This window comes from Durio zibethinus, chromosome 3 (assembly GCF_047325235.1).
Source record: "Durio zibethinus cultivar Kanyao isolate XHJ-2024 chromosome 3, ASM4732523v1, whole genome shotgun sequence".
NCBI classification, from domain to species: domain Eukaryota; kingdom Viridiplantae; phylum Streptophyta; class Magnoliopsida; order Malvales; family Malvaceae; genus Durio; species Durio zibethinus.
In genome coordinates this window covers 5,300,759-5,328,597 of record NC_143164.1, presented here as the reverse complement: position 1 = coordinate 5,328,597, position 27,839 = coordinate 5,300,759, and the positions used below count along the sequence as shown (strand labels likewise).

The following is a 27,839-nucleotide window of genomic DNA, read 5'->3' as shown; positions in this document are numbered from 1 at the left end:
GATATTCTCCCCCAACAAAAGTCCACCGTTTTTTATGACACATCGTTAATACCTCCAAAACTGAATTTGATACCTAACGTTCCCAAAACTAGCTCTAATACCCAACATCACTGTTTACATATTATGAGATATTGTCTACTTTAATCATCATAATTTTGTCACACAAAAGACACACCACAAGTTAAAAGTGATACAAACCCACCAACTCTAATATACAACATATGTGAGATTCACAACTATTCTCTAAGGCCATGACACTCGAGCCTGATTTCTAAATGAACCTAAAATTCAAGGCTAGACTTATTTAACAAATCTAAAATTTATACACAACCCTCCCAAATTTATGGTCTTCCAAATTTTGACAAGTAATTCAACCCTTAGCATGTCTAACCTTGTACGACATAATTATAAAATTTTTTATACAAAAAAAAATCACTACATGAAAATAAAAATTAATTACAAATAATAAAATTTATATCCAAACCTTAGCTTAATTGCTTTGGAGTAATTCACATAATAAATTAAGTCAAAGTAGGGTTTTATAATACTTTGACTTGAAAGAACTAAGAACCTAACAAAAAAAAAACAAGTAATAAAAATATTTTTACTTGTCATTTTTACTAATTTATATATATATATATATGTATGTATGTATATATGTATGTATGTATATCATAACAGAGTCAATATAATATAAGCCAAAGCATCCAATTACCCTGTTTAGTCCCTTTTGAGTCAACAGTTCACAACAAAATGTTTAATATCAAACATAAAGTCTTCCTGAGCACATGTAGGTCGAACTTATCAAGTTGATTTCGATCAACTCATTCATGTACTAGGTGCAAATTTGTTTGTGTAAAAACTCATTTCAAACTTATCTACAATATCAACCATGAGATTATTTAAGACATCACAATTAAGAGTCAAATTTTCTAAGTTTGAATGCATAATAATAAGAAATTTTTTTATACAAGAAAAGAAGCTTAAAAATAGTAAAAAATATTACAGGTATTTGAATTCAAATCTCAAACTTCCTATATGTCATCTTTAAGGATGTCATCTGAACAAAACTGAGCTAACAGAAAGTGTAGCTAAGAGTTTGCGAAATGTGGTTTTGTTAAGAAAAATGAAAAAAAAAATGCTGAATTTGGGTGACAGAAAATTGATTCAGCTATATATACGAGTTCTATGTATTTACATCCTCTATCATTGTGAGTAATCCAACTATTTTTGGACTAAAATTTTCAACCCAAATGACGCAAGTAGTTATAAAAGGGCAAATGGCTCTAGGATCAAGAAACCACAGTGCAAGCCCAAAAGCCAAACCTCTGGTGAAAATTTGATTGTACTGAAGCAGATCTATGGGTTAACTTTTGGAAAATATTACACGAAATATGATTCTAACATAAATTACCACGCACAGAACTTGCAGATATGGTATCCATGGAAAAGAGGGAAGATGAATTTGGGATCAAAAAACGCATAAGATGGTGAAAAATAATGAGATCTTAAAGGAATAAACCAAATAACTTCTGTGTCAACAGCAGCTTAAGACAAAACACCTCACTTAGATAGCAAAGAAGCATGCATACCTTGCCTGAGGTCATGAAGTCAAACAAGCTCCAATCTTTTATGCTCCCTACTCGTGGTAAAGAATCATGGAGAGTTAACATATAACAACGGGATCAATAATCCTTTCTCAAAATGACAGATAATTTCAGCCAGACAGATGACCTCTTCTTTACTAATCAGATTCGGAAACAAAGTGGGGAGGCAAAGGCACATATTTGAACAGAAAAGTACAAGATTAAATAATGAGAGGACAGGGAAACAACATTCTGACTAGTTAAGGGGGGAAAGGAAAGGTGGCAATGTAGAGATTGAAAGAATAAAAATTTTACTAAGAATGCAATCTGTCTGTCTAGTTTAGATGTCATATTTGAACAGAAAAGTACAAGATTAAATAAAGCGAGGACAGGTAAACAAAATTCTGACTAGTTAAGACTTAACTTTCATATTTAACCAAAAAGAATACTCACTTTTAGGATTGCAACTTTCGTTTTTCTGTTCACCACCTGATTTAGCTCCTGGAAGGAAGCTTCTGTTGACTAATATAATCACGAATTTGTCAGATACAAATATACAACACTATTAGATACACTTGGAAAGGAGAGAGAGAGAAAGCGGTGAAGTTGACATAAGATACCATTATACTTTCCAGAGCCCATGTGTGGCCGTTTCGAATGTTATGTGATCATCATTCTCTCTGTTTTTCTTTTCTCTCATGTAGGCATTTAGAAATTACAGAATGTCTGATACAATTCAAATCTTCTCTTGACAGCATGAGATCAGTAATTGAACGATACAGCAAAACTAAGGTGGAACATCAACTGGGGAACCCAACCTCTCAAGTCAAGGTATTGTTTGGTACTAAATACTAAATTTCTTGTATTTCACCTTCAGAGCATGCTCAATGTGTATTAGTGAATTTGCATGCATTTAGCTTCTACCGGAAAAAGAAAAGGTAAGATTCAAGGTCAATAAATTTCCACTTATTGGACCAAACTTATTACAAGCACATCTGGAAATGTAATGTGCGAAATTCAACATTCCTAACTTTGCATATACTATTTTAGCTGAACAAAAACTAGGACCAGTAGAGCTAAAAACCAGCTCTGTGTTTTTCTGGGTTGACAGTGGGTAGAAGGCACTGACAGAAAATGCTTGCAACTATTTTATAGCTAGATATTGGTTTCAGGTCTAGACTTTATGCATCTACTGACAAACTTGACAGCCCAAAACCTGAAAGATAACAATTGATTCAAATATATTCCATTAACTCCTCTTCTAAATGTTGGAATGCATAAATAGGCTAAATTACCGTGCCAGGACTGTGTTGTTCTCATAGCTCTAGATGATGGAAACAGTATCAATAAGATATAATAAATTGGATGACATCATGGAAAAGAAAATCTAGCCCAGGGTGAACATCAGCAAAATGAAAATACTAGGAAGCAAATTATTAGCTTCAGGTGAGACCATGGACATCAAATAGGAATCAGATTTTGTTCCAAAAAGAAATAGGAAAGAATTCTTAAACAGCGAACAATCAGAGCTATTACTCACTACATCAAAAAATTTCCATTAATGAAAGATGTCAGATTGAATAACCCAAAACTTCACTTTTTCAGCCATGATCCTGCTCAGATTTATGTTTAAGATGTAGCTAAAAACCTTTCTTGGTCATATAAACACCACAATCCTCCTTTTTCTGGGCTTGGGACAATGTGATTTGCAAAAGACAAGCAGTGTCACCATAAACCATGGGAAAGAATTTCCTAAAAGATATATACCATAAAGGAGTGATTGTAAAGGTTCAACTAGCAAAATATCTTTTGCAGCTAATAAAAAAGAAAAACCATAATAAGATGATGTCTAGAAAATGTACGAGTCTAGGACATATTTCTATTTGTGCTAAAAACGATATATTCTAAAATAAAATAATTAAAAGGAAGGGTACATGTGCTAAAAAGCTCAGACCACACAGAGAATTAAACAGTTTGAGCAGGTCTTAGTTGTGACCAGTAAGATACCTTCCATTGACAACTAAGGTCAAATCATGATAGTATTCATGTGGTATTTAGTACTTAGTAGCATGTACAAATTACATGTTTTATTTTTATGTACCAGATAACTTTTAGAAGCCAAGGTTCCAACCATAGAAGTTACTGTATGAAGTCATCATGAAAAAATTTATTTGATGTTTGGTATAGACTATACACGTAATGAAGGAAGAAAGCAATACCTTACATAAATATGCAGGGATGGAAGGTTAAAAAGAGGTTACTGGTACTGCCTCATAGTCATGACATTCAACCTAGAAAGTTTTAGAGCGAAACTACCATTTATCTCAGCCTGTTGTCAAGATAAAAACCATCTTGTTAGTAACAATGCTTTGTACTTGTGGTTTTAGAGGGCAACTACAGCATAAACATGACTAAGATATTAACAGATCAATAAAGCAAGAAATTTCCAATGTCAGCAGATATCTTAAGGAGAATCATTGAATAAAGGAAAGAAGAGATTTGATGAAGCTAGAGACTACGGCCTACGTAGCAGTCAGCTATCTAAGTTTCCTATGTGTATGGAAGAAATTTTCCCAGTTTAGAGAACCATTGCCAATGTCTTCCTCGTCAAAAAAAATGGAGCCAGATGTTTTAAGGGGTGACGCTTTGAACTTGACTCCAAGTTTTGCCCATGAAAAATTATTTAATTCACCATTGGGAAATCTCCGCTACATGGGTTGGCAATGGTAAAACCTACTTTACCTGTTCCTCGTGTTTAAATCACTCTATTCTATTAACCTGCCAACAAACAGTTACCTTAGAAAATAGGAAAATCATTACAATTACACCTTTCTCTAAAAACTTCACCAATTTTCTTGAGAAGCCATCTCTTCATCTCATTCATGCCTTTAGACTAGGAAAAAGCTTCCTTCAACAAATCATATTCATGGACAGCTCCAAAGTCAACAACATATTTCGAGGGCAAAATCGAACTTGTCATTTCTTGCTTCTAGACCAAATTCAAAGACTCATCTATAATCTATCTACTTTGGAACTCATATCTCCAACCCTTTTATGCTTTTAAACTTTTTACAAGTGATATATAAAGAAGCTAGAAACATTCTCCAGTCTCCAAATAGAAATCATGTTACTCCAAGAAGAAAGTTTGTGCTTGCAATAGCCAGAAGAAAAAGCATCAATAGGTGCATATAAAGTTCATATGGGATTTTGAGAAGTTAACTCTAATAGCCTAATTTTACTTGCTATGTTGCTTGATCAGTCACCAAAAATCAGGGCCGTTTTCATCTCCTTTCCTACTAACGTTTCAAGAAGCAGTTTTCTTAAAAATAGGAAAATCAATACAATTACCCCTTTCCATAAAGACTTCATTACTTTCCTTGAGAAGCAATCTCTTCATCTCTTTCATGCCTCAAAATAGGAAAAAGCTTCCTCCATCAACTACTTTGGATTACATATCTCCACCCCTGCTGATACAAATAGAAGCCAGAAGCATTCTCTAATGTCCAAATAGAAATCATATTACTCCAAGAAGAAAGTTTGTACTTTGCAATATCCAGAAGCAAAGCATCTATCGGTGCATATAAGTTTCACATCGGATTTTGAAAAGTTGCTATCTCTAGCAGCCTAATTTTACTTGCTAAAGTTGCTTGATCAGGCAATCCAAAAATCAGGGCCATTTTCATCTCTTTTCCTATTAAAATTTCAACAAGCAGTTACCTTAAAAAATAGAAAAATCCTTACATTTACCCCTTTCCATAAAGACTTAATTGACTTTCTTGACAAACCATCTCTTCATCTTTTTAATGCCTTAAAATAGGCAAAAGCTTCCTCCAAGAAATCATATTCATGGACAGCTCCAAAGTCCACAACCTATTCCAAGGGCAAAATAGACCTCGAATTCCTTTGCTTCTAGACCAAATCCAAAACTCATCTATAATCTACTTTGGGATTTATATCTCCACCATGTTTATGCTTTTAAACTTTTTACAGCTGATATACATAGAAGCTAGAAGCATTCTCCAATCCCCAAATAAAAAACATATTACTCCAAAAAGAAAGTTTGTACTTTGCAATATCCAGAAGAAAAAGCATCTGGCTCTAACAGCCTAATTTTACTTGCTAAATTGCTTGATCAGGCAATCCAAAATTAAGGGGCGTGTTCATCTCTTTTCTTATTAGCATTTCAACAGTCAGTTACCTTAGAAAATAGGAAAATCCTTACAATTACCCCATTCCATACAGACTTCATCGATTTTCTTGAGAAGCCATCTCTTCATCACTTTTATGCCTCAAAATAGGCAAAAGCTTCCTCCAAAAAATCATATTCATGGACAGCTCCAAAGTCAATAACATATTCCAAGGGCAAAATATACCTTTCCTTGCTTCTATACCAAATCCAAAGACTCATCTATGATCTAGCTACTTTGAAATTCATATCTCCACCTCTCTTATGCTTTTATACTTTTTGCTGGTGATATATATAGAAGCTTAAAGCATTCTCCAATCTCCAAATAGAAAACACATTACTCCTAGAAGAATGTTCTTTGCAATATCCAGAAGAAAACGCACCTATCAGTGCATGTAAATTTCGATGGATTTTGAAAAGTTGTTAGCTCTAACAGCCTAATTTTACTTGCTGAGTTGCTTGATCAGGCAATCCAAAAGGCAACAATAGAATCAAGCATCTGGGTCAAGAGCTAAGAATGTGCATAACTTTGACAAGTAGACCAAGAACTCACGAAGTGACTTATCATCCAAATAATTAAACCATCAAATCACTGCTCCCACTAACACATTAATTGAACTCATAATGCAACTTTCTCTACAAGATAAAAAATCCTCTCTAGCAAGAACCTTGGATCTAAATATGTTTGATTCTGTTGTGAATTGCCAATGATTGTATAGGTAATTCAGAGCATTGTCAAGTCTATATATATGTATGGTTATTGTAATATTTCAGTGTCAAAGTTATTTATATGCACAATCATACTTTGAGCAATAAAAAGTTGTGCACTGTGAATCTTACCGTATCATGTGTCTTATTTTTCAGCTCTGGCAAAGAGAGGTAGCAATTCTAAGACAACAACTGCAAAACCTGCAAGAAAATCATAGGTATGTTGATTTTTTAACAACATAAATTCATCCAATCAAAAACCAATGGAAAGGTACAATGATCCAAAATTACAGAATCAAGAAACCATTTTTACATTAGGCATTGTTTAGAATACAACTATGCCCATATGTCCGAATTCAACACAGACAAACTCATGCTTTCAAACAATAACATAAATTAGTGAAATAACAGCTTCTTTCTCCTTTGACCTGTTATAACTATTTATTCCAAACTTTTATGATGCAATTATGCTCAGGATGTTCTATCCTTTATATAATGGTTCATATATTTGAAGATCAAACTGAATGAATCATCCATTCTTCAATTAAGATGAACAACCACAGATTAATGGTCCTAGACGTTAATTTCTGCTATGTAAAAGGCAGATTTTATATCTAGCCTTAAAGAATCAAATGCCTCAACACTAAAAATGGTCCCAAGAATAGAAAGTGACTGAAAAGTCCATTGCATCTCATCTACATGCCTACAAAAAGCTTCTATAATGTCTAAGATACAAATTTTATAGACCAAAATTATGCTTTTGCATTCCAAAACAGGCAAATGATGGGTGAAGAACTTTCTGGATTGAGCGTAAAAGATTTACAGAATTTGGAGAGTCAATTGGAAATGAGTCTTCGCAGTGTCCGTATGAAGAAGGTTTGATGTTCTTATTTCCATGTCATGCTCTGTTTTTTTAGTTCAAAATAGCATGCAAAATGAAGCAACCCCATTTTAGTAACATTTTCTCTTTTGCTGTAGGACCAAATTTTAATGGATGAAATTCAAGAAGTGAACAGAAAGGTAAACCCTGAAAGAAATAGATTCAGCTCCTTACTATCATACTGTCTCAGCTCAAGTGGTTAAATTGCTTTGTCTCATTGCAGGGGAACCTCGTTTATCAAGAAAATCTGGAACTCTATAAGAAGGTAAACCTAATTCGTCAAGAAAACATGGAATTATATAAGAAGGTATAAATTTGAATGGCTCATGAAAATCTCAATTATCATATTCAACCATTAAACCTTTGTCAGTTATGAGTTGTTCTAAAAACCAACCTCAACCAAAAAGTTTCACATCCCAGGTTTATGGAACAAGGGAAGTGAATGGTGCAAACAAAGACTCCCTTCTCACAAATGGTCTTGGTATTGGAGAGGACTCACATGTGCCTGTCCATCTCCAGCTAAGCCAGCCACAGCAACAAAACCACGAGACACCAGCAAGAGCTACAAAATTGGGGTATATTTTCCTCCATATGGTATAATATATCAAGATACTGCTTCCTTTGCCACAATTTGATCTCCAACTTCTTTTCATGGTAACTGCAGCAGACTACAATTGCATTAACAAAACAGATGCATCAAACTGGGATTGGATGTCACTTGACTTCTATCAACAAATAACTCGTGTTCCAAAAGTTATGCTTCTCATAGTAAGATGTGGTATGTTAAAACCACCGTTCATTCAGCAAATCAACATTGGTTCGAAATGATTAAACAAATTAACTTTAGAATGTGTGTGATGATCAAGAAAACCAGCTAGTTATGTAAACATAAATTAAGTGTAATAAAGAAAAATACACATATATAGGAGAAAATGGACATTACATTCCATGTGCAGTTCTTGCAGTTTTAAAGATAACTGGCAATGGAGGTCACAATTACAATTATTTTAGTCAATTTTAATAGGAAAAACTTATTGTAGTTGCCATTTTGTGGAACATATATGACAGCAACAGGGTGCTTCAGAAAGATATTAGTATTTAGATAAGTGAAGCTACAAACAAAAGATGAACTATAGAAGCATCACAAACAAGATGTTTAGAAGACTCAATTCATTGTAGTTTTACTGCAACTCCATTTTCAATAATAAAACGAAGATGGAGTAACTCTACGTACCTTCTTTTTCTTCATCACATAACATAGCAGACAGAAAACTGATACCATGATCCGCGATACAAAAAGAATGGTTCATATAACAATCTGAGAACACCAGTTCAGGATACCCTATGCAAAAGAAAATAGCCTTGTTATATAATACAATACCAAAACTATACAAGAAGAAGGTGAAAACAAGTTTCTTCAGTGACTAATACATAGCATGATTGGTTAATGCAAACTGATAGTAAGAGACAAACATATTATATAAATAGGATGATAGTGCAATTTCAAAATGCAAACCAAAGGATTGTATATCTAGTTAACTGCTCAACTTGAAGATGCATAAGTATCTTCTTCATGACTTAAAACCAAGGACCATTCTTTTCCCAAGAACAGCTTGCATTCACATAGCCAGCATACACAGTTACCCATTGAGATATTGGGTCTTAAAAGAAACTTAAGACTGCATCCAATGCCAGCAAGTGTCAGATCAAAGTACAGCATACAAGCATCCCAAGGAAGGTTCACAACCCAATACTAGAAATGTCATAAAATTAGAGTTTGCAGAACAAGGAATCAGCAAATTTAACGAGGAACCATAAGCATACACTGCAATAACTCCGCCTGTGACCACAATATATGCCTATATCTGTGAGCACAGCCGGTCCCAAGCCCGGATAAAGGAGGAGGGTTGCAAAATGTTGAAATGAAATACTACAAAACGGTTATGGACTATCAAAATAACTTAACTTTCGAATTGTAAAATAAAATACAAGTATAACTAGAGCAAAATAGGACTTAGATATGTGCCTTGCAATGAAGTTTAATTATATTTTAATGTTGACGACCCAACTCTTTATTTTTCGTATAGTACCCATGTTGGACGCATAACTAACATATACCTTAGAATTCCATCTGGAACATTAAAATTTGATGCAAATGAAGCCATATTATTCATGAAGAGACATAATCAAGCATGCTAAAAAAGAAAAAAAGGATGAAAGCAAAGAAGAAATGAGGTAAAGGGAGAGCAAAACAGAGAAATATACTCATATACTTGTGTATATTATACAAGAGAAAGAAAAGCAAACATCAATACTTCGCTCATCACCCTCTCACAAACACATGATATATCCAAAAACATGAATTAGTAGGACTTGAAGAACTACTCATAAAACAGTTAGGGAAGTTTTCCAACACATAAACAAATAAACCTACTAAATAACATTTACAAATGACCATTATGAGCTTCTATAATCTTGATCCTCAAAATTCTTCCCTTCCTCCAAATTCCAACACATAATGAGGGGTGTGTTCTAGCCATAAGGTTTTGAGAGAAAAGTTCAGCTTAGCTCATGCATGTTGAAACTTGTTACAGCTTGATTTTTCTCATACTTAGCCATTTGCAGATTAAATGATTTAATATTGTTATTTGCAAGACACTCAAACTAAATCACAGCCATCAAAGGCACTTGAAGATTCAACCTGTCGTCCCAAATCCAACACTTGCCTGGATAGTATAGGATTTAGTTTTTATCTGCTTAAAAAACCAGATACAATTATTACTATAGTCCACATGTTTTACCAGTGAAACTTAGGCATAACTTATGCCATACAATCTATTGAATATTTGCTGCCTCTCTACAACTCAATTAAAGTAAACCTTAATCCCAATCTAGCCAGCTACATCAATCTTTTTCCTCCTTTCCACTCAGTTACAAGCTACGTGTTCCAAAAGATCTAGAGATGCCAAAACACAAACATTTTTACACACGTGCATATTGAACATACACAGATACACACATAGTTTTAACAAGAAAAAAGTAGTATGTTACTCCACTTAGTCTTGTTCCAATGTCTAAGTTTTTGGAACTCCTTGAGTGCAGCATCTTCTCCCCATTTCAGAACATGAAACAAGCATTGCTATATAGTAATCATAGAGCTGAAGGAACCTATGTAAGAAAGTAACAATAAGCTCTTAGAATTAAGCCATATGCTAAACACTTAACAGGAATACTCAAGCATTAGTGAATAACCTAAATCCGCTTCAACCTTAAGAAAAAGGAAAAACAATTATTGACAAAGAATTATCACACTATATGTTGAATATACCCTTTCTCTCTATAATCTTACTCTGCTAATTTTAGCCCATAAATACAATCCCCAAATCACCATTTTCCCTTAGGGTACTTCATATCCCTTTATGTAATTGACCTCATAATTACACATATCTCTAATCCCTGATACGCCTTCTGAATCTCTTTAATGAATTGTGATCTTGATAATTTAATTTTCTTAATCTATAAAGAGGTAATCTACAGCTTGAAAGATTTGAAACTTTAAATAAGCTAATAGAGTAAGCAATTAGGAAAGACTTGGACCATGACTTCTTTGGAAAAGAAGAGGCATGATAAAGAATCAAGAGAAAAATAGAGGGGCATACAAGAAAGCTTTTTGAATAGTTATCATAGACGCTAACATTTTCAAACTAACAACAACTTCTATTTTTTTCCTTTAGTTATCTATAAAATTTTATTAGAATATGAACTTAAGAAGGATTGCTGTCTAAACATTATAAACAATAATGCGAGCACGATCTTAACATGTATTATTGGAGCTAAATAACAGTTTACAGAACCTAATAGAGATAGATGTCATTTAAAGTCTATGGCAACCAAAGTTACTAAAAGAACAAAACAAAACAAAGCCAAACCTGGGGAAGGGAGAGAACTTGCAAGCTGATGATACAAGACTTAGTTCCACAAATTTGCATAAGAAAATTGCTAATACCATGTTGTTAAGATTGACTATTCAAGATCGGCACATTGCAAATTAATCTAATTTCCAATTACTTAATTGACAGGACATGAGAATGAAGAGACGAGATGCAACAAAAAACTCTTCTACTGGTTATGTAGAATATAGCAAATTCAGCTTAAAATCCAAATGAAGAATATGTCTTCATGTATCATAACATGCCACTTCAAGCTAAATACCAATATCATTTCAAAATTATATTATCATAAATTTGTATCCCTAATATTTGATAATACTCCAAATCTTCACCACAACTAAATACCAAACAACTCAAAGTGAAAATGTTATCTAGACTTGTTCCTCCAATTATATCTAGAAGCTTCAAAAAAGGGAACAAACAAGTATTAAACGAGGGTCTATCCCAATCAGTAATTTAACTAATATTTGTAAGAATATGTGAGAACAAGGGCATGAAAGGAACACTCTAGCTCTATATTCCAAAAAAATTCCTATTTTTTACATATTCCCAAGATCTTTATCCAATAACATAATGCCTCTATCCTTATGGTAGACAATTTAGCATTCTTAGTGAAACGAAAGTTTGCAAAATTCATGTTGTGCATAGAGGTTTCAAGTTATTTAACAGAAAAATTCATAGCAATAATTAGGAACAAAAATAAAAAATGCTTGAAGGCAAACCCATCACTAGTTCCAACGAACATCATCAGTAAAATATCAGCAATTAAAACATAAAAGCAACACTAAGAAACTCAATGACTTGCTCAAATACAAAACTTGTCATTTGGCACCCAACCCACCTTCCCCATCCTATCTGAACAAAACTTTAATGAAAAGCAAAATCAGTTCAGTTACAATTAGGCTTTAGTAAAAAGTTACACAACACGGCATATGGTCATACAGCTAACCTACACATAAAACAAATGAATACAAAGTATTGCTACTCATCACAAACCCTCTCTAAAAAGGCATATGTTCAAATTTTTGGAAAAGTGTTTAATGACTGATAATTGTATGTATCGAAAATATAGCGTGATCATAAAGACAGCCATTACCACAATATTTTATGTGTTTTTTATATGATTGTTTTATTAAAAGAACCATTGACTAACACTAAGCATCTTATAATCCCTAATAATGATGATTATCCAGCAGTGAAAGCATAAAATATAGTACAATTACAAAATTATATCAAATGTTAATTGTAAAAAAGATAAGAACCATGTAAAAACCGTGTATGCTTATGACATATCTTTCGCATCTCAATGTAAAAAAGGACTCAAAGTTCATTTAGTAATACAAAATTTTAAATTGAAGCTAAGGTGATATAATAGCTTTTCAGTGACCCAACTACAACTAAAAGAAAGCGAGCCGTACTAAAACACTGTTCAAAAAACGGCAGGAGATGATAATAATTAAACGGTAGGAGATGATAATAATTAAAGGAAATAGCATACATGAAACTTTTAGGAAGAACATAATTAAAAGAAATAGCACACATGAAACTTTTAGGAAGAACAATCATAAAAATTACCTGGAAGACAAAACCTAATTTGCTTTGAATAATAATAATTAAAAGAAATAGCATACATGAAACTTTTAGGAAGAACAATAATAAAAATTACCTGCGAGCCAAAACCTAATTTGCTTTGAATCTAAAACTCTCCCTCCTCTTAATGTCACCTGAAAATAGTCCAAAATGTAAAAATCCCTATAGCAATAAATTAAAAAGAAAAAATAAGTGTTAATAAAGAGAAAGAAAAGCTAGCAACAGATTTTACGACAGCGATTCTACCGTACACGTAAAACACTTCGTTTCTCCACTTTGTTGCCAAGAAAACTTGAGAAAATATGTCAAAAGCCGATTATTATAAAAAAGATTTCGACAAAAAGAACAATTCTCTGATGGTTTTCTTTTTCAATCACTTTCTGACAAACCAAACAGATTTTACGCAAAAGAAATTGTTAAACAAAGTTTTACACCACCATCGGTAACAAATTCCGAATCAAAGCAAATTAACAGATCGTAAAAATCTCAAACAACAAATTACTTAACGGAAAACGAATCAGCATTCACGTTTAAAGCTGAGAATGCAAGCTCAAAAAATTATAATAATAATAACGTAAAATCGAAAAAAAAATAGAGATCTGATTACAAATATTTACCTGAATCGAGAAAAAAAGAAACAAAGAAAACGAGAAAATAGAGAAAAAAATGAGATCTGTTTCTTTGAAGGAGACAAAGAAATTTGTACCTGAAGAAGCTTGGGAAACCGAAGACGAGTAGTAGAGAAAAAAATATCTGGAGCAGGGGCAGACGAAAGATGGGGGATTTAAATAAGTTAATTGGGCTTTGGCCCCCAAAAAACATAAGTTAATTGAGGAGAGAGCAAATGAAGGTGCCCCTGCCCCCACGGCCCCACTTAATCGGGTTCTTACCTAATTAATCAGATCTAAATTATTCAATAACCAGACATCGGTAAAGCTTAAGCTTTTTTCTTTTTGAGATATGATTAAAGCTTAATCTTGGTTTTGAAAAAAAAATTTTTCTAAATCTCATATTATTTATCATGTATTAATTTTTTTGAAATTTTAAAAAAAATTATTTTAATATATTTAATTTTAAATTTTAAATTTTTTTATAATATCAAATTTTCATGATTTTTAATATCAAAAAATAAAATAATTTTAAAATATAAAAATAAAAATTTTAAATATTCATAAAAATAAGATATAATTTTAATATATATCTTAAAAAAATGAACAAAATAAATGAAATAAAAAGAAAATTAAAGAATTATTTTATTTTTTCGTTTTTATTTTAAAACTTGACTGATTCTTTCATAATCTATGTTTCAGGTTTTTCTAAAAAAATAAATTTAAAAGTAGATCCAATTAATGCCAACTATGTATTAATTTAAATGATATGTATATTAATTAAATTTTTTAAAATTAAAAATTTGAAAAAAAACTTTAAAAATTTAATTAATGAATGATTATAAATATTAATCAAGATTAATTAAAATATCTTTTTAAAATTTGTAATTTACTCCTTGATCTCTATTTTTATACTTATTTGATGGAATAAAGCAATGTGTGAATAATTTTTTTTCAATTTGTAATCTTGAAGTACAAATTATAATGTTGTGTTAAATAATTCAAATTAATCAAGTTAATTAAAATAATGTATTTAGTTTATTATTTTTATCAATTTAATAAAAATAATATATTAATCATAATTATTTTACACTTGTTACCGTCTCCTATTAAAAATTAGTTTTATGCGTCGTGGAGGCAGCCGTTGTTTCATGTCCAACTGAAAACCGCTATATGAAGATCGAGCCGCCGATATCTCCGGTTTCCACGCCGTTTAAAAAACAATTGGCTGACGTGGTTAGGCAAGCGCCAAAGGGAAGGCAAAAAGGATGGCAACCCAACTGTGACACGTGTTGATAAAAGACATCGACCACGATGAATCGCCTACAACCACAAGAACTTTAAGGTCTTATAACGTCTCAAACTGACACGTCGTCTAATGGAGTTCTTAAAATCTCAAAGTCCGTATGCTCATTTTTCTATTGACTTTTTTGGGGTTTCGGTATTGGAGGCATCAAGAAAAGAAACCTCCATTTCTGAATTAAAAAATAACGAAAAAAAAGGGAAAAATGCAACCTTCCTACCCGTCATGGACACGTGTTAATTTTGAAGATTCGTTTTTATTAGGAGAAATAATTTATTGAAAAAGGGCCGAAGATATTTGAGAGAAGTCAAGATATTTTGGAGGGTGGACTGTGAAAAGTTACAGTGCTTATTCGATAGCTATGTAACAGGAGAATAAGATTCGTTTAATTTTATTAAAATATTATTATTCAAAGTTCTAACACGTGAAAAAATATAATCTTTAGTAAGAAGATTGTACGGAGGTAACCGCGCAACTATCGGCATTAACCATTATGAAAATCTGTCGGGTTCGAATTTCACGATCCATTATTAACGAGTAGAGAAGGCAAAAAAATCGATACCTAATTGGTTTCAATTCGATTTTTTAAGATTAATTTTTTATTTGAAAATTGAGTATCGAGCTGAAATTAAATTTTAGATAAATTTAATTTTATTCGATCTAATATATATAAAAATAATTTATTTATTTATTTTATTTTATAATTATTTTTATATATTTAATTTTATATTTATATTAAAAATAATATTTTATTAATTTTAAATTTGATCGAGTATGATTTTATACAATGATGGATCGGATTAAGTTTGAGTATAAATAAATTATCGAATCAGATTCGTATTTTAAATGTTTAAAATCGAATCGAATTTGAAGCAAGTAAAAATTTACTTCGATTCGATCCGTTGTCATCTTTATTAACAAGTGATTTATAAATTTAAAAAATTTATAAATTTTTTTAATGAATTTACTATTTGTCTTAATATTAAAGATAGAATAATCTCTTTTATTTTTAATTTTTTTATACAAAAAAATTTTAATTAACTAAAAGAATATAATACTTTGGATATGCAAACTATCTCCATTGTACTCAGATAAGGGTGCAACAATCTTTGTTAAATTTCTTTATTTAATTAAGCATAATTCAGTACTCTATTAATCTCCAACCAGCTTGTGACATTAAACATTGCATTAATTCTAAGAAAATCATGCTGGTTGGAGGATATATCTTCGTGAATAATCTTATATATAATTTGAAAGATTGCATTTTGTTTCTTCAAGCATTCACACAGATCTCGGCAACAATAAAATATTTTTCTACATTTTGAGTCACGCTTATAAAAGATCTTCATAAAAGACAACGGCGGTACATTAAAGAAAACAAAGAAGCAAAAACGTGTTAAAGCATCAACTTGCCTTGCTTATCGCGCTTAGGCAATTAATAAAAAAAATGTTCGATGTCGTATTCATTTTAGATTGGTTAAAATCAAGTTTAAATATTTCTCCAAAGGATATTTTTTTTTTTCAGCATAAACCTACTTATCACTCGGAGATCAAGAAAAACATAAAATCCAGCAGGACAAATACCATGTTACATTTGTAGTTTGCTTTGCTCAAGATCCCTGTCGGCAATCTCGTAAGCTTTTTCGTAGTGACTAACAAAGCTTTTAGGAGAGTATAAAAATATTAATTTTGAATCAAATTTTTTATTTTTGTGCGAATTATGCGTGTCATATATAAGTAGGCTAAAGAGAAACAACCGTTTGTTAGAAAGTGTAAAAATCTCAAACCACATCTTCACTGATGGAATCATAGGCATTGCTCGGTAACATTGAATAATTAGGGGTGAATCTAGCGGTAGATATATGACGTGGCCCCAAAAATTTTGATTAATATTATTATTATACTTATAAAATTTCCCTTCTTTTTTCAAGTTTGTTTATTATTTTGTTATTTTCGTCCATATTCTATGAATCTTATCAACGGGTATGACATTTTATTGTGGTTTTTATTAAAAAAAAAAAAAGTACTATTGATAAAACCTTCATGTAACTAAATGAAAGGGTTCGTTGGTAAAAATTTTTGACTGTGGTCTTCGTATGACCTTAAAAAGTAAAAAATTATTGACATTGCATCAAATGTGCCCAAAAAGGTTCCTAATCTTGAGATTCATTATGAAAAAATAGAAAGAAATCAGACATTGTAACCAATGACTACACAATCACTTAATTATTATTAACGTGTGCGTCTGAAAATTACATTGTATTTTGTAATTTTACATGATTGCAAAAATTAGATTAATACTACAAAGTTTTTTTTTTAAATACTATGTTTTGTTGTACATATGATTTTAATATAAATATTTTCTTTAATCCCAATAATCTTAAATTTCTCATATTTTAAAAATTTAAATAAAAAAGTTTCAAATTAAAATATAAAATTATAATTTATATCGAAAACTTTGAAATTAAAATATCAAATTATAATCTATGGGACCAAGGACTTTCATACGGAAAAAAATAGATGAAAGATGCAAAGTTCCATAACCCTTGATGTGAAAATCATCCAGGGAGCCCATGATTGTGGTTTGAGTGGACATGGGTATGAACCCATATAAGGAACATAATAGATTGTGTCGCAACCATACAAATTGGAGCCCACTCACCTCCAAGTCCAAGTAGCTTCAACATTGGCAGCCGCTCGCTTATGCCTGCAGAGATATTTCATTAGAAACCATAACCAGAAGAATATAAAAATGGACAACGTTACAACGCTGGCACCTTCTCTCACTTCTCAAGTTATCACGTCACAGAGCCCATCTCTCTACTCTCATGAAAGAATCCCATTTGAATAACTGCTACTTTTCTGATAAAGAAAGACTGGTTCTCTCCACATAACTCTGATGAAATTACCGCATTTAACTTCCTGGTTTCTTTGAAACACTTTATTATTTTTTAATGGATGGTTTTTGAGTGTTGATATTTTGGTAATTTACGAAATGGATGGTTTTTGAGTGTTGATATTTTGGTTATTTACGAACTCGTAGGAAAACTACGGATATGGTAGTACATATAAATCATACGGTTTTGTTCATTTCAACACTTTCACAGCGAGAGTTTTAAGGAATTCTAGTTTTTTAGAAGCTTATGTGGGGTGCGAACGTGTGGGTTTTCAAAAGCAAAGACGATGTAGGGTCTTTGTTGTTTCAAAAGTTGAAAGTGCTGGTGTTAATGGTAGGCAGCAAAATCTTGAAAGTTTCCGGACATTTTGGAAATGGTCATGTTTCATCCAGTCCGTTGAGCGCCTTTTACAATTTTAAGGAATCTGATAGCATTGTAGCAATAATCAGCTCCGAAATTTTGTCAAAATGGTGAACTGGAAGAAGGGTTTAAGCTTCTCGAGGGAATGACTCATCATAGTGAGATTCCTGATATTATAGCTTGTACAAGTTTAATTCGTGGATTTTGTAAGAAAGACGAGACTAGAAAGGCTACGCTGGTTATGGAGACTATAAAAAATTCAGGGGCAGTTCCTGATGATATTATAATGCAATAAAATTTTTTCACGACTTTGAGAGAATGGGTGTTAGGTCAAATGCCATAACCTATAACTCTATCATGTTGGCCCTTTGTAAGGCTCGGCAGACTGATCGTGCAATTGACTTTTTGGCTTATACGGTGATGAGACGATGTGAACCTACTGAATCTACGTACACCATTCTCATTGAAGGCATAGCATACGAAGGTTTAGCTAATGAGGCTTTGGAGTTACTAAATGAGTTATGCTCTAGAGGAGTTGTGAAGAAAAGTTCAGCAGAACTGATGGCTGCCAAGATGTAGACTGTGGTGCCGTATTTAGTTCTCCCTTGGGTGGCAAATGGTAACTCTTGCCACTTTATACTGCTTGCCCCATTTCTGCAGGCTAGGATACTACAGTTTACTGATTTTTCTCCTCACCCTTGAATGATATCCAAGTGCAATTTTGGTAGATAGCCATGTAGCCTCACCCTTTTGCCTGTTGGAGTTCTAATCACCCTTTTTGGTCTTGAATTACAGTTTCTACCTGTCATGAACATTTGCTTATATCCTTCTTTAAGCATGTAAATGCTTGTCAGTTTTCAAGTTTTCCTTGTTCTCTTAGCTTGCAGCTAATGTGGTAGTTATGTCTTTTGGTTAATATAATGTCAATTAGTTTCTTTCTTAGAAGGCCCTTTGTGGATTAGTTCATTGCTTCTCATGGCATTACATCACTATTGTGGATTATTTCATTGCTTCTATGGGAAGTACAGCTGATAGGCATTTAATCTGCATTCGCCCAAATACTCTGCCACAATGATTGGAATCGTGTATTTGTGATTTTAAATACCTGATTAATTAAGGGATTTCTTTTGCACTCTGCTATATATAGGTACTGGACAAATGTTGTTAACATATAAAATGTACTTAACTAGGCACTTAAGAAGAAAGCATTTATGTCCCCTCCCTCTTATATTTTATTGAATTTGTGATTGATCTAGAAGAAAATTATTGTTCAATTGTTAAGCTGAAAGCTACATACCATGTTGTTCATCCTGATAATGGTTATAACATCTGCTATGAGTGTAATGGTAATTCTAAGAAACCTCTTGCTACTTATTTCTGATTGAAAACTTTTCTTTCTTCAGGTTCAAACATGAGGGATTATTACTTATGGAGTCATATTTATCTTTTGGGAATCTGTATAGAAGTTTCACTCTATCAAACTCCTGGATTAGATTAAAAACTTGAACTTCAGGGCATTGTTCCTTTTTTATGCTTATGTTCTGTTTTAGTTCTATACTTTCCTGGAGTGGATACATTTCTCTTGTGGCGTCAATTTCACTGGCAAGTACCTTTAATAAACAGCCATGCCAGTCTTCTATCAGCCGAGCATCTAACCGGGAGCTTCACTAGAGAATATGCTGAGTTACCTATTGTATCTACTATCTAGAGCAAAAGAATTATAATTTTTTGGTGTTGCTAAAGGACATTGATCGCGAGAAAAGGCAGCTAACAAGGATGAATGTAGGCATAATAACTGGATAAAGAAAGGGAAAGTGAAAATTCAATGTTGATTGGACGAGTGTAGGACAAAAGTGACGGATACCCCAAGGAAAGTAGGAACCATACGAGGAAGGCAGCTGTCGAAGGCCTGAGACACATGGTTTAAGGACCATAACCGAAAGCAAGTTATTTATCCACCCAAGTTTCTTTTTTTTTTTTAATATGGCATCAACCGTGTATACATACACGAGGCTATTCTCAATGTAAAATGCTTCCAAATTTTTATGTGCACTAGCAAACCAGAAAGTCTCTTTCAGGTAAACAGAAGGTTTTCTTCTATCATCATAAAAGAAAAGAACACAATAAAAATCAATGTGAATATCGTAACTTGAAGAATTTCAACGATGGTCTTTGTTTTTAAGATAAATCTATTATGGTTATAAACTCCAATTTATTGAATGAACTCCAAGTTTTTATGAAGTTCCCCGTTGTTAGAAGAATCTTCATTTCTACAGCGTATCCAATGGAGCAAATTTATTACACCATCAATGTATGGTACCCAAGATTTTGCTTGGCGAAACCAATAGCGACAAATGATTCTTCACTGTCTCTCTCTCACCTTAGATTCCTGCACCTTGTCTGCATTACTTCTCAGTTCTCAGTCTCACCTTTCCTTTTTTTTTTTTTTATTTAGTTCTTAAAACCTAAAAGGAGAATAACCTTTTCACCACACTGATCCTTTGGATATGCTTCTCTTCTCTACCACATACTCAACATCCAAACTAAAAGAAGCAGAGAGAAAATCTAGAGACCCCAAAACCTTTCATAAAGAACATTTCTTCATCATTTAGATGCAAGAAAGTTTCTCTTGAAAAAGGCTCAAAAACCATGGAGGGAAGTTCACCTTTGAGGAACACAAATGAAGAAGAAGGGTTGCTTTCCTGCTGGGGTCGTCTCAAACTGAAGCTTCCATGGACGAAAAGAAAAATAAGAAGTTTGGGCAATAGCAAAACGGCAGCTTATAGGGCAAAACAACCAAGACCTGTTGGTGGCTTTAGGTACGACCCTTTAAGCTATGCTCAGAACTTTGACGATGGCTGTGGAGATGATGACACTGAGGGCACTCTGTATCGTGGGTTCTCCTCTAGATATGCTGCTCCTTCGTTAAGATCAGTTGCAGACAAGTGAAAAGACTTTGGCCAGGTGGTTCGAGTCGTTGAAATGTATAGATATATATCATATATCCCTTTACGTTTCTTTCCTTTCTCTTCGGTTTTTTCTTCTATTTTAATTTTGTTCATGGAGGGGAGCGAAGATTGTTTCATGTGTTGCAGTGTGGGTACAGTGCTCAAGCAAGTGCATGGATTGATGATTTGTAAGCTCTTCTACATGCAGAGAAGAAAAACAATATAGAAACATAATATATTTAACAAAGAAAAAGAAAACAGTTGCTAGATTTACAAGTACTTTTTCTTTTTTTAAAATTTCTTTCTTGAGAATCTGCTAATTATGACAACGTAGAGTGCTGGAAGCCTAAAGTATTTGATGTTGAAGTTCAAATGAATCTAATAAAGAGGAGTGGACAGCCCTCTACAACTATGTCTATGGCAGTTGGACAGGAAGCGAGATCACAGTGCTCGCCTTCACCTCCCCACCAGGATAGGCTAATATCTTGCATGGTCAATGGGAAATATAAGAGCACTCCCATGAAAGCCAATCCAGCATCCAAGGCTGAGGAGAGAACATAACTGTACGTCTGCTGCCAACCTTTTCGACATTTAAAAATATAATAATTGAAGACGGCTCTAATAATAAGCTAGCAATTGAAGTTCAATGATGTTGCCGGTGGCATTGCAGTTTTTGCTTCCAAGGGTACTGGAAGATTGATCAGTGGGATCCATTTCAGGTTAGGGAAAGCTTTGTGGAATTATGAAGGCTAGAGCAGATGGATAAGATTAAGCAATTTTGGGACATATGTAGGATTCTATCTCAGCATTCCTTCCTTACTGTGCAAGAAATTATGAGTCACCCCACCAGGGCTCCGCTTTGAAAGGTTGCGATTATGGAAATCAGTACTCTTGACTTGAATCATTCACCGTGTGAGGTTTTACTTGGTAAGATCACGATAAAAAAAGGAAAGGATGAAAACTTTTTAATCTAGCGATTAAGTTATGCAATCACTGACCTATTTTGTAGAGTGAATAATAATGCTATTAACAACTATAAAATCAACTTAACATGCAAAATTGTTTAGCCAACCCAGCTAATTATAAAACATACAAAATTTTCATTAAGCTTGATTTTTTTTTTTTTTTATTCTTTGACTGGCTGAGACCTTCAAAAGAACAATAAAGTAGCAGATTCTAATAGAGTACACTATTATTAAGCAAGAACATATCAAGGAAATATGAAGCTTAAAATGTTGGGCAGCCATAAACTGATATCCCCTTTGCAGTGGGGCAAGTTGCTAGATCACAGTGCACTGGAAAGTAATGAGTACTGGCACCCCTCCAGTTCAAACTCTTATTCTCAATGCCCAGTGCAAAGTAAAGAAGGATTGTCATGAATGCTACTCCTGCATCCAATGCTGCTGATAGAATATAGTTATACCTCTGCCACCACTGCTTTCTGTACCTGAAGACGAAGAAGTTGAAGATAGTTCTAACCAAAATCCCGGTAGTGTAGTTCAATGGTGATACTGGTGGCATGCCAGTTGCAGCTAAAAGCACTGGCAGATTGATAAGGGGAATCAAAGTCTGACTGGGAAATGCCTTGTGCAAGAGCCATACAACAACTGGTCCCAAAAGTCCTTCCAGGAAGAACCAGTTCAGTGTTGAGTACTGTCCAAGAGAGCCGAAAATTCGCTTAGGTCCAACCAAACCCCAGATCACAGATGCATCAAAGAAGACTCTGTCACCGGGGCATCTCCAAGGACTATTTGCTGGGAGAAGATTTCGGTTGCATATGTTATCGACAGACGTTAGAAGCCACCAGGCCACACCAAGGTTGACTGTTCCTGCTAAAACGGTCCCAATGAACTGATATGCAAATACAGCATTGGAACGTTGTAAGAGAATTATGGAAGATAGATGCAGAAAAATAAATATCTGTTAGTCCTAAGAAAAAGATTCAAGTATAAAGAGATAAATTATAATACCTGAACCAGGAACATTGATCTCGGAGGTATTTTGATGTAATGGGCGAGCTTGAAATCACTAAGAAAAGCAACTGCCTGAGCCATGCTTGCACACCCATAAATCTTAGAACAGACATTGGTTATTGGTTCTCCTGGCAATATTGTTCCCATTATGTACTCTGTAATGATATTTATGCCTGGTGTCTGCAGGGAGAAAACATAAACATTCATTAATTAAGATCTTACAGTAAATATAATAGACTAATAAGTGGAAATTCCAAAAAGTCTAGATCAGCAAAATTTCCATCTTAAATTACTTGATTTGTGGTAGCCTTTATAATGCTGATAGGAAAGGTGAAAAAGAAGGCAAAAACAGTAGCAAATATCGGTCCCCACCAAGGCATCTGGACATCTTTTTTAAGGAAGATGCAGAGTGCAAGACCAACAATAATTGAGTCAATAAGAAGCAAATAAAACAACCATGAAGGTATGTCCCTGTAGTTCCTCATCAACCTAGTGTGTAAATCAGGCTTTTCCCTGGAAGAAGCTCGGTATTTACTATAAATTTCCCTGTAACACTTTAGATGTTGCTTTAGTAGATATTAAATGATAAATTGAAACTGCAATTTGAGCAATGAATCTTCCTTCTGAAATAGTAGTAACAGATTACCTTCCATAGAACAAGGCCACATGTGATACTGTGGCTGCAATGGTGGCGAACCCAAATCCGTTGGTGGGAGCAAAGAAAGTGCTCAAATGGATCCTTCCTAACTTCTCATATGCGGGCAAATCTAGCTTGAATTTGTCGTTAACAATCAATGTAATATTATTCAACTGACCTTGTGATGTGAACAACCCTGTCGAAGGTAGGGGAAGAGTTTTTGCATTGTACAGGTTTAGCCACCAGTAAGACACTGGTATCACTAGATAAACCATCAAAGCATATCCTAGGAAGACATTTACAAAGGCAAAAAAGGGAGAAATAAGTGGGCTAAACAAGAAGGAGGCTACCGTTGTCCAGTCAAGTGTAAAGGCCCCTAAACCAATACCACTCATGCCTGAGCCGATTTGGTGGGCAGTTACTGAATTGGGGAAGGCCAAGCACAAGAAGGAGATGCTTTGCAAGGTTTGGAAGAGGTACCCCGGGAACACATACGAGCTGAAGCTACTAAGTGATGCAATGATAAAGAATTTCACTCGTGATATGCGGCGTTTGCCATCATTTTCTTCCTTTTCATGCAAAGTCCTGGAATATCAGTAGTAAAATTCGTCAGGATCGCCATTTTATAGCACTAGTTTATATAGAACTCTGACTATTGATGAATGTTTAACTGAATAATGAAAGTATATAACATATCAAAAGCCAAAAAAAAAAAAAAAACCCCAAGAAAATGCGTGTTATCTAATTGTGTAATATAATTCTGAAAACTTGAATTACCTGAAGAGAGAAATTTGAACAAGGGTAGAGGGCCAGCACAATTGCGCCGGCTCGACCACGTATTTCCTCAGGAGCCCTGCCCAACCATATCCCATAACCTGCACTCAACACACCACACCATATTCTAATTAACCTAATCAATTAAAAAATAATAATAATAACCAAACCCAAAACAAACTGTGGTAGTATTGCTAGCTAAACTTTGAAAAGAAAAATAATTCAGATGTATATCTCTTCGTTCTTTTTTCTACATTACTTTATATCGAATCAAATGAAAATTGATTTAAACCTGATAACGTCTCATTCCATAGTCTCAGGGTCTCAGCCCCTTCTTTCAAAACTGCTACCACGCATACACATACTTTGAACGCTAAAAGTAGAGTAAACCAACCTGTGTAGTAATGATAAGAAGCCAACCGGCCAAGAAAGAGATATGCCTCGCATAAAATGCTTTGATAACGGTGACAATACCAACAGCATAAGCAATGCCGTCCCCAAAACCACTCCCAGCATTAGCAAATATCGTAATCAAAACATGCTCCTTCTAGTTAAAAGGTCCCTGGTTAAACGAGAATTCCCTTGAACCAAACCCAGGTATACGAAATTAGTTGTAGGAAGAACAGAAGCCATGAACCTTCCAATGGGGAGGGTCGCAACCTGGACAGTGATTTGGGTGATGACGAGCGGCTCCGTTCGGTAGCCGAAGAACTTGTTCAGGAATGAAAGAAGCGCACAAGAGAAAAGACCTGGGAACCACATTCGGAAAGTCCATACTGGGAGTGAAGGGTCATCGGTGTTGCGCACTGTTAGACGAACTTCTTGTATCGGAGAGAGCTCACTTTCGTCAATTATAGTCTGCTCTTTGAGTACTTTTTCATCTAGTCTCGGTGATGCTTCTATTCCCGCAGTTCCCATAGAGAGAGAGCAATCAAACCAAAGAGAAACAAATGATTGCCCCTTCTTTCTAAGCACATCAATGTCACATTTTATTCAATGCTCGAGATCGGCCAGACAAAATCTTAGTCTTACTTTTTTGAACGGTGATTTCGACATCATGAAGCAAAGGATTGTTAAAATTGTTTGCTTCAATAAGAATTGTTTGCAAAGGTACAAATTAAGTGGTTAATCAAAGGTTTAAAATCAGTTTGAAAATAAATTAAAGAGAATTAACAAAAGAGAGGTCGTCCCCAAAGTGTCTGCTTTTTAGTAGTTAATTGGTATTAGTGTTTATAATTATGGTAGATAATCGCATACCTGCTCATGAACGTAGCTTTACATTGTAGGACAGCATGCACAATACATAATATGCGTTGATAAAACGGCTAAAGATTCTAAAATTCCATAGTTTCCGAAAATTACATTAGGAAAAGGTTAAAAATTACAATACAAACTAAATCCTCTTGGCCAGCATTTGTCTCCAGGAAAAACTAGATATGGGCATCTTTGTATTTTTTTTTCTGGATAAATGAGATCATTTTGATTAATTAATCCAAATATGAATTTTGCACCATCCCTTAAAACTTTTTAATTTTATTTTCACTATATAATTTTCAATTTTATCTTTAATGGTTTTTCAACTCATATACTTTCGAGACTGATTTCTCAGTTCAGCCTGTTTGGAACGAAACTTTAATAAAATTTGTATCATATCAAAAGAAAAAAAAAAGTACGTGCATGCCATAGAGAATGAAGTAATATGCTACGTATTTTATGTTATAAAAAAAGTTCGTTTTTATACATTGATAGTAATTTTTTTATTTTATAAATGAAATTAAGAGATTGATATTTAGTTTATATTTTTAATTATTTTCAATTTTTAATAAATTTTAAGTAGTATGTATCATTTTCATAAAAAAAAAAAAAGACTTTTCAATTATTTTTTTTAGCATACTAAAATTATAATTATGCTTTCCTTTAACCAAAGATGCATTTCACATCTAGTTAAGATTGGGCCTGGCCTTTTAAATTTAGGCTTCTATCCAAACTAGTGCCCACTTTTGCGGACTCTGATTGGTTGGTCTTGTTCGACCTAATATTGAGCCAGACCTAGAGGTTGGGCTTCCTCCCAAACCAATTTTTTATCGTAATGGGCTAGGCTTGACTGATCCGGTTTTGCCTTTAACTTTTTAAATTGCAAACGACAACGTTGAGATCCGGTCACCCACCGCGGTCATTTTAAAATGATTACGTGGCAATTTCAACGACCGCAAACCAAAACCAACCTCAAACAAATTTCCGACTTGGATCTGCAATGGCAGCCCGCACTTCTATAATACTACAATCACATACAAAAGTCTGAGTACTCCACCAATCAAGTGCGAAGAAGTGGGTGAACGGAGGGCTGCCAAGGAAGAAGGCAATGACTGACCAATCAAGGGCAAAGGACGATCCAATGCCAATCCCTCGCATGCCTGATCCGATCTGCTGGGCTGTTACTGACTTGGGAAATGTCCAGCAGATCAAAGAAATGGCTGGCAATGTGGCGAAAAGGTAACCTGGAAACACATACCAGGAGAAGCTGCAAATAACTGCAATCAAGAAGAATTTCCCTCGGAAAATGCTACTGCTTTCTTTCTCATGCATCTGCTTCGTGCATTAACAATCAAAATATGCAATTTCAAAACCGTGTTATTCCATAAAAAGAGAAATTTTAACTTTAATATCGAACTAAGGAGTAAAATCTGCTCATTATTATTTATTTAATCCAGGAGTACTGTCCAGTAAACTATATATCCCTAGCTATTTACTTTCCTACTAAGTACTAAGTTTAATTTACGTTGGATTCCAACTTCCAAAATAATTTGGTGCTCTATTCTGGCTCCAAGCAAGATATGAACCTTCGATACATACCAGAAACCCAGTTGTCTCAACTTGTATAGTGATCGGACGTAGCATACGAGGTCGATGTCAAATCCACCAAATTAACCAGGCTAAAATGTAAAAACCCAATGTATTTTAGTTGATTAAACTAGTGTACCAGATAAGATAAGAACATAAGGAACTGATTAAAAAAATCGAATTTCAAATTCACAAGGATCAAGAGGCATACGCCAATGGATAAATGAAAGTACTGTTCTTTTACCTAAAAAGAAAAACCTGAACCAGGCAACTTGGCCGCCACATTTGTGCAGGTTCCACCACGAACTTCCTCATAATCCCCTCCCATCCCTACCCAAAACCTGCCCATATGTTACAATTTGCACTACGTACTGAAAAAAGTGAAAAAAAGGAGTTTCAAGAATGATGTGTATATATATATATATATTTGAAAGAGTGGGAATTTTCACCTATGTACAGCATGTTGATGACTAGAATCCAACTAGACAAAAAACTAATCTTTTATGATAAAAAGCCCGAATAAATATTCACGATATTAATAGCATAAGCCGTGCCGCCTCAAAACGCAGCCCCAGCATTAGCGGAAAAAGAGACCAAG

General features: G+C 33.8%; 1 protein-coding gene and 1 pseudogene across 1 annotated transcript; both read right to left on the bottom strand.

Moving 5' to 3' along the window:
* Nucleotides 1–916: 916 nt before the first annotated feature.
* LOC111299687 (uncharacterized) lies at nt 917–13,660 on the bottom strand. Its single transcript, XM_089758228.1, has 7 exons — nt 13,607–13,660; nt 12,977–13,034; nt 8,595–8,702; nt 7,755–8,018; nt 7,535–7,631; nt 6,613–6,681; nt 917–3,915 (listed from the first exon to the last, which is right to left on the bottom strand). Exons 3-4 carry the CDS (start codon nt 8,668–8,670, stop codon nt 7,783–7,785), a joined length of 312 nt encoding a protein of 103 aa, XP_089614354.1. The 5' UTR covers nt 8,671–8,702; nt 12,977–13,034; nt 13,607–13,660; the 3' UTR covers nt 917–3,915; nt 6,613–6,681; nt 7,535–7,631; nt 7,755–7,782.
* An 8,374-nt stretch (nt 13,661–22,034) lies between these two features.
* Nucleotides 22,035–25,318, bottom strand: LOC111299681 (oligopeptide transporter 4-like; annotated as a pseudogene).
* Nucleotides 25,319–27,839: the final 2,521 nt, after the last annotated feature.